The sequence below is a fragment of the Colobus angolensis genome, unplaced genomic scaffold, assembly GCF_000951035.1.
Source record: "Colobus angolensis palliatus isolate OR3802 unplaced genomic scaffold, Cang.pa_1.0 Scaffold92, whole genome shotgun sequence".
Classification (NCBI taxonomy): domain Eukaryota; kingdom Metazoa; phylum Chordata; class Mammalia; order Primates; family Cercopithecidae; genus Colobus; species Colobus angolensis.
This window is the reverse complement of record NW_012123154.1, coordinates 1,433,154-1,445,425: the sequence shown is the minus strand read 5'-3', so window position 1 is coordinate 1,445,425 and position 12,272 is coordinate 1,433,154. Positions and strand designations below refer to the sequence as shown.

Genomic DNA, 12,272 nt, shown 5'->3' with positions numbered 1-12,272 from the left:
TTTGACTCTATGCATCTAAAGTAGCAAAAGTAGTTCTACAGACAGAAAGAAGGAAGCAAACCTATAGAGAAAAGCAGAGGAGACACTGAAGCTGCCTTGATTCCTAGTATCTTTCTAGTTTCTGTTTTAGATCTTTATCAAGCTCATATTGCTCTTCTACAGAATAATGAACTATTCTAATTCCCCCTTCCATGTATTTCTTTTTCCGCTAAGCTACTTTGAAGTAGGCTTCTGTTACTGGCAGCCAAGGGAGCTCTGCTTAGTAGGCAAGAATTAGACATCATAGGTGTCTGGGGCCTTTCCCAGAACTTGGCACTAAGTAGGTGTTCACCAAATGTGGGCTCTGGCTATTATCATGTAAGTCATAATCTATGACTCCTCTTGGTGCTTTGCAGCTTTCAGTAGGGGTGTGGAACAGACAGCAGGAGACTCTTGCAATAGATTTGGCAAGAAGGACTAAGTTGACAGGGGTGGGCAGAGAGGAAATAGAAGGAATAAAACATTGAGCCCCTTCTCCTCAATCTTTTGGATTAGTTATGGAGGGATTGGTACCAGTTCTTTGTATATCTGTTAGAATTCAGCTGTGAATGTATCTTGTCCAGGGTTTTGGGGAGTTAGTAGTTATTGATTCAATTTCAGAACTTGTTATTTGTCTGTTCAGGTTTTCACTTTCTTTCTGGTTCAATCTCGAGAGGTTGTGTGTTTCCAAGAATTTATCCATTTCCTGTAGATTTTCTAATTTATGTGCATCGATGTGTTCATAATAGTCTATTAAGATCTTTTATATTTCTGTGGGACCATTTATAGCATCATCTATGTCATTTCTGATTGGGCTTATTTTGATCTTCTCATTTTTTTTTTTTGTTAATCTAGCTATTGTCTACCAATATTGTTTATTCTTTTGAAAAACAAGCTCTCAGTTTCATTGATATTTTGTATAAACTTTTGCATCTTAATTTCAATCAGTTCTTTAATTCTAATTATTTTACTAATTTGAATAGTATTTACTTATTTATTTTTGGTCTAAATGCTCCCTTTAAAAGTCAGAGTGGCAAGATGGATAAAAATAAAAGACCCAACTGTCTTCTGTCTTCAAGAGGCCCATCTCACATGTAATGACATCCACAGGCTCAAAGCAAAGAAATGGAGAAATACCTGCCATGCAAATGAAAAACACAAAAGAGCAGAAGTCATTATTCTTATATCAGATAAAACAGACTTTAAGCCAGCAATGATTAGGAAGGACAAAGGAGGGCATTATATAATGATAAAGGGTTCAATTCAACAAGAAGACTTAACTATCCTGAATATATGCACACCAAACATTGGAACACCTAGATTCATAAGATGAGTTCTTCTTGACCTATAAAAAGACTTTGCCGGCTGGGTGCGATGGCTCAAGCCTGTAGTCCCAGCACTTTGGGAGGCCGAGACAGGCGGATCACGAGGTCAGGAGATTGAGACCATCCTGGCTAACATGGTGAAACCCTGTCTCTACTAAAAAAATACAAAAAACTAGCCGGGTGAGGTGGCAGGCACCTGTAGTCCCAGCTACTCGGGAGGCTAAGGCAGGAGAATGGCGTGAACCCGGGAGACGGAGCTTGCAGTGAGCTGAGATCTGGCCACAGCACTCCAGCCTGGGTGACAGAGCGAGACCCTGTCTCAAAAAAAAAAAAAAAAGGCTTTGCCAAACAAAAATAGTGGGGGACTTCAACAACACACTGAAAATGTTAGACACATGATTGAGGCAGAAAACTAACAAAGAAATTATGAACTTAAACTCAACATTTGACCAATTGGACGTAATAGACATCTACAGAATAATTTATCTAACAACCACAGAATATACATTCTTCTTGTTCCCACATGGAACATATTCTAAAATTCACTGCATGTTCAGTTATAAAGCAAGTCTCAATAAATTACAAAAATCAAAATCATACCAAGTACATTCTTAGACCACAGTGCAATAAAAACAGAAATCAATGCCAAGAAGATCACTGAAAACTATACAAAAACATGGAAATTAAACAATTTTTTCCTAAATAACTCTTGGGCGAACAAGAAATCAAAAAAGTATCTGAAATTAATGAAAATGAAAATAGAGATACCATCTACCAAAATCTTTGAGACGCACCTGAAGCAATGTTATGAGGAAAGTTTATAGCACTAAATGCCTTCATTAAGAAGTTAGAGATATCTCAAATTAAGAATCTAATATCACTCCTAGAGGAACTAGGGAAAAAAAGAACAACCAACAAACACCAAAGCTATCAGAAGAAAATAAATAATTAGAATTAAAGAACTGATTGAAATTAAGATGCAAAAGTTTATACAAAATATCAATGAAACTGAGAGCTTGTTTTTCAAAAGAATAAACAATATTGATAGACAATAGCTAGATTAACAAAGAAAAAAAATGAGAAGATCAAAATAAGCCCAATCAGAAATGACATAGATGATGCTATAAATGGTCCCACAGAAATATAAAAGATCTTAATAGACTATTATGAACACATCGATGCACATAAATTAGAAAATCTACAGGAAACGGATAAATTCTTGGAAACACACAACCTCTCGAGATTGAACCAGAAAGAAAGTGAAAACCTGAACAGACAAATAACAAGTTCTGAAATTGAATCAATAACTACTAACTCCCCAAAACCCTGGACAAGATACATTCACAGCTGAATTCTAACAGATATACAAAGAACTGGTACCAATCCCTCCACAACTAATCCAAAAGATTGAGGAGAAGGGGCTCCTCTCTAACTCATTCTATGAAGCCAGAATCATTGTGGAACCAAAATCTGGCAGACATACAATGACAAAAGAAAACTCCAAGTCAATATTCCTGATGAACATAAATGCAAAAATCCTCAACAAAATACTAGTAAACTGAATCCTGCAGCATATCAAAAAGTTAATTCACCATGATCAAGTAGGCTTTATTCCTAGGATGCAAGGTTGGGTCAACATATGTCAACATATGCAGATCAATAAATATGATTCACCTCATAAACAGAAGTAAAAACAAAAGTCATATGATCCTCTTAGTAGGTGCAGAAAAAACTTTCAAAAAATCCAATATCTCTTCATGATAAAACCCCTCAATAAATGAGGCATTGAAGGAACATACCGCTACATAATAGCCATCTATGACAAGCCCACAGCCAACATCACACTGACCAGGCAAAAGCTGGAATCATTCCCCTTGAGAACTGGAAAAAGAGTAGGATGCCCACTCTCACCACTCCTATTCAACAAAGAATTGGAAGTCCTAGCCAAAGCAATTAGGCAAGAGAAAGAAATAAAAGATACTCAAATAGAAAAAAAGTCCAACTATCTCTTTTTGCTGACGATATGATTATATACATAAAAAACCCTAAAAACTACCAGAAGGCTCCTGGAACTGATGAACAACTTCAGTAAAGTTCCAGGATATAAAATCAATGTACAAAAATTAGCATTTCCATACACCAACAATGTTCTAGCTGACAGCCAAATCGAGAATGCAATCCGATTTACAACAACCACTAAAAATGAAATACCTAAGAATACATCTAACCAAGGAGGTGAAAGATGGCTACAAGGAGAACTACAAAACACTGCTGAAAGAAAGCAGAGATGACACAGATAAATGGAAAAATATTTCATGCTCATATATTGGAAAAACCAATATTGTTAACATGACCATATTGCCTAAAGCAATTTACAGATTCAATGTTATCCTTATTAAAATACCAATGTAGTTTTCACAGAATTAGAAAAAAATGACTCTAAAACTCATATAGAACCAAAAAGAGCTTGAATGGTGAAAAGAACAAAGCCAGAGGCATCATGTTGCCCAACTTCAAACTATACCATAAGGCTACAATAACCAAAGCAGCATTACTGGTACAAAAACAGACACATAGACCAATGGAACACAATAAAGAACTCACAGCTCTTAGTCATGTGGTCTTCAATAAAGTGAACAAAAATAAGCAAAGGAGAAAGGACTTCCTATTCAATAAATGGTGCTGGGAAAACTGGCTAGACATATGTAGCAGAATAAACCTTGGCTCCTACCTTTCACCATATACAAAAATCAACTCAAGATGGAGTAAGGATTTAAATATAAAACCTTACACTGTAAATATCCTAGAAGAAAATCTAGGAAATACTCTTCTGGATATTAGCTTTGGCAAAGAATTTATGGCTAAGTCCCCAGAAGCAATTGCACCAAAATCAAAAATTAACAAGTGGGACCCAATTAAACTAAAGAGCTTCAGCACAGCAAAAGAAACTATCAAGAGAGTAAATAGCTTACAGAGTGGGAGAAAATATTTTCAAACTATGCATCTGACAATATCCAGAATCAAATATCCAGATTCTACAAAGAATTTAAGTTCTTTGTAGATTCTAACACAAAATGTCTAATTAGAACTAATATCTAGAATCTTCAAAGAACATAAATCAACAAGTAAAACCCAAATAATCCAATTTAAAAAATGGGCAAAGGACATAAACAGACACTTCTCAAAAGAAGACATGCAAGCATCCAACAAACATATGAAGAAATGCTCAACGTCATTAATCAGATAAATGCAAATTAAAACCATAGTGAGATACTATCTCACACCTATTAGAATGGTGATTATTAAGAGGTCAAAAATAAATGGTGGTGAGGCTTTGGAGAAAATGGAATGCTGATATACTATTGATAGAAATGCAAATTAGTTTAGGCACTGTGGAAAGTAATTTGAAAATTCCTCAACAAACTTAGAACTACCATTTGACCCAGCAATCCCATTACTGGGTATATATCCAAAGGAAAATAAATGGTTCTACCAAAAAGACACATAGGCTCATATGTTATTGGCAGTGGTATTCACAATAGCAAAGACATTGAACTGACCTATGTGCCCATCAATGGTGGATTGGTATAAAGAAAATGTGCTACATATGCACCATGGAATACTGTGCAGCCGTAAAGAAGAATGACATCATGTCCTTGGTAGCAACATGGATGAAGCTGGAGGCTGTTATCCTAAGTAAATTTATGCAGGAGTAAAAAACCAAACATCACTTTTTCTCACTTATAAGTGGGAGCTGAACATTGAGTACACATGGACATAAAGTTGGAAACAATAGATGCTGGAGATAACAATAGGCACTATGAGAAGGGAGGGAGAGGGAGGGGGTCATGGGCTGAAAAACTTATTGGGTACTATATGCACTACCTGAGTCATGAGAATATTCTTACTCCAAACCTCAGAATCATGCAATATACTAATGTAGTGAATCTGCACATGCACCCTCTGAATAAAAAATTTAAAAAACTTTTTGTCTTAGTCTTCAATAAGATGGACTAATACAATATATAAATTTAAAATTATTATGAGTAATTCATAAAAATAGTAAGTGGGAAATAGTAATGCAAATGCTTTTTTGGTAAATTTGTAGCATTTTAAACTTTAAGCATTTACTAAGGTTTAAAATACATAAAAGACCTTTTGAGACACTCTATAGTAGCAGGAGAATTAGGCTTGAGGGTAGGAAGGGTGGTCAGTCTTGTTTGTGGTGCTTTAAGTCTCAAGTGCAGAATGTGGTACAGAAAATAATGATGGTGACACAGGAGGAGGCATTGATATAGAGGCAGGGAATGAGATATGGGAAGTGCAGTTTGACGTTCTGGAGGAATGATCAGATGGTCTTTACCAACTAGCAGGTTGGAAATGTTTTGCTAGCCTGAGAGAATCAGCTTGAACCGGGGAGACTAGACCCTAGGTACAGTCCTGACAGCCACCTGCATTGATGTGCTTGCTGAGGAAAATGGAGGTGAAGGAAATTGCTTAGAAAGAAGAGGAACAGTAAGGGCAGACCATTGGGGAGGACTGCAGTATTCAGGAGCAGGCTAGGTGAAGCAGAGGTGGCTGCAGCAAATGGAGAACGTTCTTTGGTGAAGTTTGGTATTAAGGTGTAAAAGATGGGTTGACCCAGTGTATAGCAGGTTCAAAGGGAGAAATTTTAGGATAAGTACACTGAATATGTTTATGGACTGAGGGTGTAAAACTAGCAAAAAGTGAGAGACTGAAAATACAGGAGAAAATGAGTAGTAGATTAAAGATTAATAAAGAAATGCTATTTCTCCAAGGCCAGGAGATAGAACTCTGCAGTGGTTGTGCAGAACGGGTGGATTTTGAGAGGTGGAGGGCAAGGTCTGCCTCTGAGAGGGAAAGCAAGGATGTGAGCGGAGACATAAGGACAATTTTGGGGTGAAGGGACATACAGAGAAGGAGTTCATGCAGGTGACTTGAATTGTCATCATGATGTACTCATCTTAAAAATAGCAGCAGCATCTCCCACTGATAGAGTGGTTTCTATGTGCTGTTGTCAGGGTTAAGTACTTTACACATATTGCCTCTATCATCTCATTAATATTACCTAAGATTTTATGAGGTAGTAATCATTTTTTGTTATTTAATTTATTTACTTTTTAAAAAATTATACTTTAAGTTCTAGGGTACATGTGCACAACGTGCAGGTTTGTTACACATGTATACATGTGCCATGTTGGTGTGCTGCACCCATTAACTGGTCATTTACATTAGGTATATCTCCTAATGCTATCCCTCACCGCTCCCCCCACCCCATGACAGGCCCCAGTGTGTGACGTTCCCCTTCCTGTGTCCAAGTGTTTTCACTGTTCAATTCCCACCTATGAGTGAGAACATGTGGTGTTTGGTTTTCTGTCCTTGCAATAGTTTGCTCAGAATGATGGTTTCCAGCTTCATCTATGTCCCTATAAAGGACATGAACTCATCCTTTTTTATGGATGCATAGTATTCCATGGTGTATATGTGCCACATTTCTTAATCCAGTATATCATTGACGGACATTTGGGTTGGTTCCATGTCTGTGTTATTGTGAATAGTGCTGCAATAAACATACATGTGCATGTGTCTTTATAGCGACATGATTTATAATCCTTTGGGTATATACCCAGTAATGGGATGGCTGGGTCAAATGGTATTTCTAGTTCTAGATCCTTGAGGAATCGCCAGGATATTAACAGACACTTCTCAAAAGAAGACATGTATGCAGCCAATAGACACATGAAAAAATGCTCGTCGTCACTGGCCATCAGAGAAATGCAAATCAAAACCACAATGAGATACCATCTCACACCAGTTAGAATGGCGATCATTAAAAAGTCAGGAAACAACAGGTGCTGGAGAGGATGCGGAGAAATAGGAACATTTTTACACTGTTGGTGGGACTGTAAACTAGTTCAACCAATGAGGTAGTAATTATTAAAAGTCCTGTTTTGCAGATAAGGAAACTGATGCTCACAGTGGTATGTAACCTGCTAGTTAATGTCAAAGGTGGGATAAGAAACTAGATCTGTCATATTCCAAGGTCTGTTTTTAAACATTTCATCATATTGAGTAAGAACACACACACACACACCCCAGCTGCTTGTCCCTGGCAGCATCATGGTCCAGGATCTTGGAGACTTGGACTTGTTGTGCTTGCTTTAATTTTTCATAATGCACATCCTGGGTCCCAAGTCCACAAAGGCTGATCTACAGGTCTGGAGGATGGCCCGGTAATATGCATTTTCTTCAAGGTCACGATTTGATGTCACTTGGGTATAGTGACTCAGATTCAGTGCTTCACACTTTGAGAAGCCCAGGCACAGGATCATCTTAGGTTCATAGGCTTCTTTGCTTAATAAAATATATATATATATATTTTTAGCAAGGTCCAGCTTTTGGCCTGGAAACATGGATTTTTTCTGGAATTTTGCTGATAGTGGAAGTTGAGTCTTCTTACCTGTATGATGACCTTGGTGTCAAACTGTGGCAGATGGTGGATAAAGGCTGTACACCCCGCTGTCCATGGCTCCACCAGGGTCCCCATGGTAGCCAGAATCCATCCTGGGTCTGACAGGCACCAGGAGACATCAGATATCTTCAGGCTCCGTATTTTCCTGCTAACTCCAAAATGCAGTGGCTTCAGCTGTGTGATCATGGCCGATGCAATGAAGGGCTATGCACTCTGGTTTTTAGCTATGAATCCACCCCTCTCACTCTCAGTTCATGTGATTTGTGTGGGGCTCCATACCACCCTCAAGCCAGGTCTCAAAGGTGTACTGCTAAATATTTCCTGATTACGTACAACTGAAACTGGTTCAATCATACTACCTCTCTTGAACTGATTCTCCTCCAGTGTTCTCTGTATCCAGACATGTCATCCCTGTCCATGAAGTTGTCCAAGCCCCAAACTTTGGCATCGTCCTTGACCTCCTCCCATCTCCCATGTTTAGCCAGCAGATCTGGTCCACTCTACTTCCTGAAATCTCAACTGTGTTAATTTCCATCATATCTCCAGCACCTGGTCCATGCCCTACTAGCTTGCACCTGGTTTAGGCTAGGAGCCTTTAACTGCTCTTCCCTAACTCTATTCTGACTTTCTCCAATCCATCCTTCATCCTGTAGCCATGGTGATCTTATCAAAATACAGATTTGATCAGATCTCCTCCTCCCTAAAAAACCTTCAGTATCTTCCCATTGTTTTCCTAGTAAAGTCCAAAATTTACTACAAGATCTGCAAGCCCTGTCAGGTTTGTCATGTGTGTGGCTTGTGGAATGTGTGCTGTCTCTACCCACATTTCCTCACACCTCCTATGAAGATGCTCTGATAGAACCTAAATGTGCCTCCTTTGTCGCTCTGAGACCTCTGTCAGCAAACATTTAGGACTCCCAGCCTTCACCTCTCAGACCCTGAGAGGTCTGAACCAAAGAGAGTGAAAGGGAAAAGGAGGATGGAGTCACTTCTACTTTCAGCTCCTTTCGCAAGACACACACACACACACACACACACTTATCCCACATCTGGGATCCAGCCTCTATGTCGGTGCCCTCTTTCCTACCTTGTAGGGAAGGAGGCTTGTAAGGCCAACCCATGACAGTGTTTTGCCATCTTCGGGAAGCCTGTGGTCCCACTGGTGAAGAAGATGACCATTGGGTCCACGGTCTTTGACTTAATACAGGTGTGTTCTGGGGATGCTGATCTGCAAAGGGGTTCAAGACAAAAGGAAAAAAAGTCATTATTGCTGTTTCTTCATCTTCTGGGGAAGCAAAAGAAACATAAGGCATGGACAGGAAACTGGGAGTTTGCAACACTAGAGGAAAACTGGCTTTCGCGGTGTTAGGCATCACACTGACTTGATGGGTGATTTGGACAGCATTTTTTTATTTGAAAACCTGGTAAAATACAACGAAACTTTAAGTAATTTAATGAACATTTAAATAGCACTTGCTATGTTCCAGGCAATACTCTCAGTGATTTATAAATATGAGTCATTCAGTACTCAGAGCAACCCTAGCAGGTGAGTACTACTCTAATCATGTCCATTTTGCGGGTAAGGAAACTGAGACTTAGAGAGGTTAGGTAATTTACTTGGTAATATACAGCTAGCAAGTGGCAGAGCCAGGATTCAAACTCAGTCTGCACCCTAGTCTGTGCCCTTAACCAGAGTGCTAAGCTTGTTTTTTAAAACTAAACTCTGTGACCTTGGTGATGAGGGATGGGGAAGAGAAAGAGAGAAAGGGTGAGAGTAAAAAAAATACATTTAGCTGGGCATGGTGGTGGGCACTTATAGTTCCTGGCTGTCCTCCAACGCTAGTCACTACCTACCTTAGAACACATAGCCAATTTATCTATAGTGCCTTCGCCTGGCCATCCAACACTAAAAGAGGGCTATTCTAATTCATGTCCTTAACTTTTGAACATCTAGTTTCATCCCATAATCACCTTTAAATCCTTCTTAAAAATTCTTTTTCATGCACTCCAAAGGAGTTGGTTTCGATGCTTTTCCTCCTGTTTCCTCCCCTGAGGCACACTTTTACCAGACAGCGTCCTATTACAGGAGTTTCAGACACTGCTTAACCAGGAACGTGCCTTTCCCTGTCACAGCCTACTACAGCTGTGAAGCTCATCCTATCAGCTGCATGCAACATCCTAGGTCTGATTTCCCCCACACTTGCCTCGGAGCACACAGCCTGCGCTAAGGGATCTGTGCCTCTCCACATCACTCCCCACGTTGGCCTCTCCTGAGACCAGCTCTTTCACACACTTTCACACACCTCTCCTGCCTCAGGACTTCCCATCAGACAAAACAAGCCTCTGTTATGTCCAGGGTGAGCCTCATTAGGTTCCCACATGCACACACATACACACACCATTCCTACCCCAGGACTCTTCATCAGATGAAATGAGCCTCTCTAGTGTCCTGGGTAGGTCCATACACACCCACACACTCCCAGTCGGGGTGGCAAGCCACTCTTGCCATCCTGCCAGCAAGCTCTTCCTTGCTGCACTTGCCGCTCTATCGGCCCATTTTCTCCACCAGTGAGCCACTCTCACTTTGTTGGGGGGATATGAGGTTCATCCAAATTGGCAGGCCACTCCTGTCACCCCCAGCCACTCTGGGTTGCTTTGGTGGTCAGTCCCTGGGAGGTGATCAAGCTCCCCTTTATCCCTATCGGATGGGCTTTCCTGCCTTGGGCCCTTTCTCCTTACCACCGTTCCTGAAGTTCTGGTATCATCCTGCAGCCCCATCTCCGGTTCCGTTGCGCTGCCGGGCAGGGCCCCGGATGCAGGGAGAGCCAGTCTCCAACTGGGTGAAGCTCCCCCATGGTGTGCCTTGGATGCCGGGTCTCCCCCGGCCCCAGGGCCCTAGTCCCACAGGCAAAGGAGACGGTAAATCTGTTATCTCCAATCCCCATGTGGGCCACCAGAAATGTTTTGGGATAATTTAGGAATCAGAGGGACGGATGGGGTTGAGGAGGATATATTTATTATTTAGGTGCACCAGCCCAATCAGATTAACATCCAAAGGACTGAGCCCCTTTAAGCATTTTGTGGGGGGTGGGGAGGGAGAGATCCGTGCAGGGGGAAGTGTATTACAGAAGTGAGAAGCAAAGACAGTTATTCAATTAAGATATGCATTACATCATTTACTTTTCAAGGAAAAACATGTTTTACAACTTGAGTTTATCTGTCTAGATGAGGAAAGAAAGAGACCCTCTCATATTGTTTTATATTGTTTTATGCTTAGTACCTGTTTTAAGAAAGAAACAAGGAAGTAAAGCTAAAGACAGGCAGCCCGGTGCCAGGCCCAGAACCAGGCCCGGGTCTGCCTGGTCTAACCCCAGTAGTTAAAAATCAACTCATGACTTAGAAACCGATGTTCCTGACATTGTGTAGAAGAACATTGTGAAACTCCCTGTCCTGCTCTGTTTTACTCTGACCGCCGGTGCTTGTAGCCCCTGTCACATACCCCCTGCTTGCTCAAATCAATCATGACCCTTTCACGTGAAATCTTTAGCGCTGTGAGCCCTTAAAAGGGACAGAAATTGTGCACTCAGGGAGCTCAGATTTTAAGGCAGTAGCTTGATGATGCTCCCAGCTGAATAGAGCCCTTCCTTCTACAACTCAGTGTCTGAGAGGTTTTGTCTGTGGCTCGTCCTGCTACATTTCTTGGTTCCCTGACCGGGAAGCGAGGTAGCTGATGGATGGCCCAGGCAGCCCCTTAGGTGGCTTAGGCCTGCCCTGTGGCGCATTCCTGTGGGGGACTCCGGTCAGCCTGAGTCACGAGATCCGAAGGGCACTCCTGGGTAGGCAATTGTCGCAGTGGAACGCCTCACCAGAGCAGCGCGTAGCAGGTCCCCGCGGAGGATTAACACAGTGGCTGAACACCGGGAAGGAACTGGCACTTAGAGTCCCGACATCTGAAACTTGGTAAGACTAGTCTTTGGAACTTGCTGCACTCCATCTGAGTGGAAGCATGGCCTCATTACCCACGGTGTGTGCCTGGATTGGCACTTTTTTTCTGGTTTTGACTTGGCTTGACTTGGTAAGACTTGTCTTTGGAACTTGCCCCACTCCATTTGAGTGGAAGCGTGGCCTGATTACCCATGGTGTGCCTGGATTGGCACTTTTGTTCTGGTTTTGACTTGACTTGAATTGCTGGATACTTTGGTTTTGGTTTTGACTTGGCTTAAATTTCTTGGTACTCAGATTTTGAATTTCGTGATATTCTGATTTTGGTTTGGTATAAATGATAAAAGTGTGTGTGTGCTCTCTTTACCCGTTCTTTGTTTCGTGGTGAGTGTGTGTGGTGTGAGCATGGTATTTTGTCTTGGGACAACATGGGTCAGGCACAAAGTAAGGCCACCCCATTGGGAACTATGTTAAAAAATTTCAGAAAAGAAAAA

General features: G+C 41.0%; 1 protein-coding gene across 1 annotated transcript in view; it reads right to left on the bottom strand.

Annotated features, from left to right (window-relative positions):
* Nucleotides 1-12,272, bottom strand: part of ACSM1 (acyl-CoA synthetase medium-chain family member 1) — a 57,955-nt gene that overhangs the window by 32,024 nt on the left and 13,659 nt on the right. Inside the window, 2 exon segments of the mRNA XM_011931873.1 lie at nt 7,825-7,984; nt 8,924-9,064. Of these exon segments, the coding sequence (XP_011787263.1) occupies nt 7,825-7,984; nt 8,924-9,064 (301 nt within the window).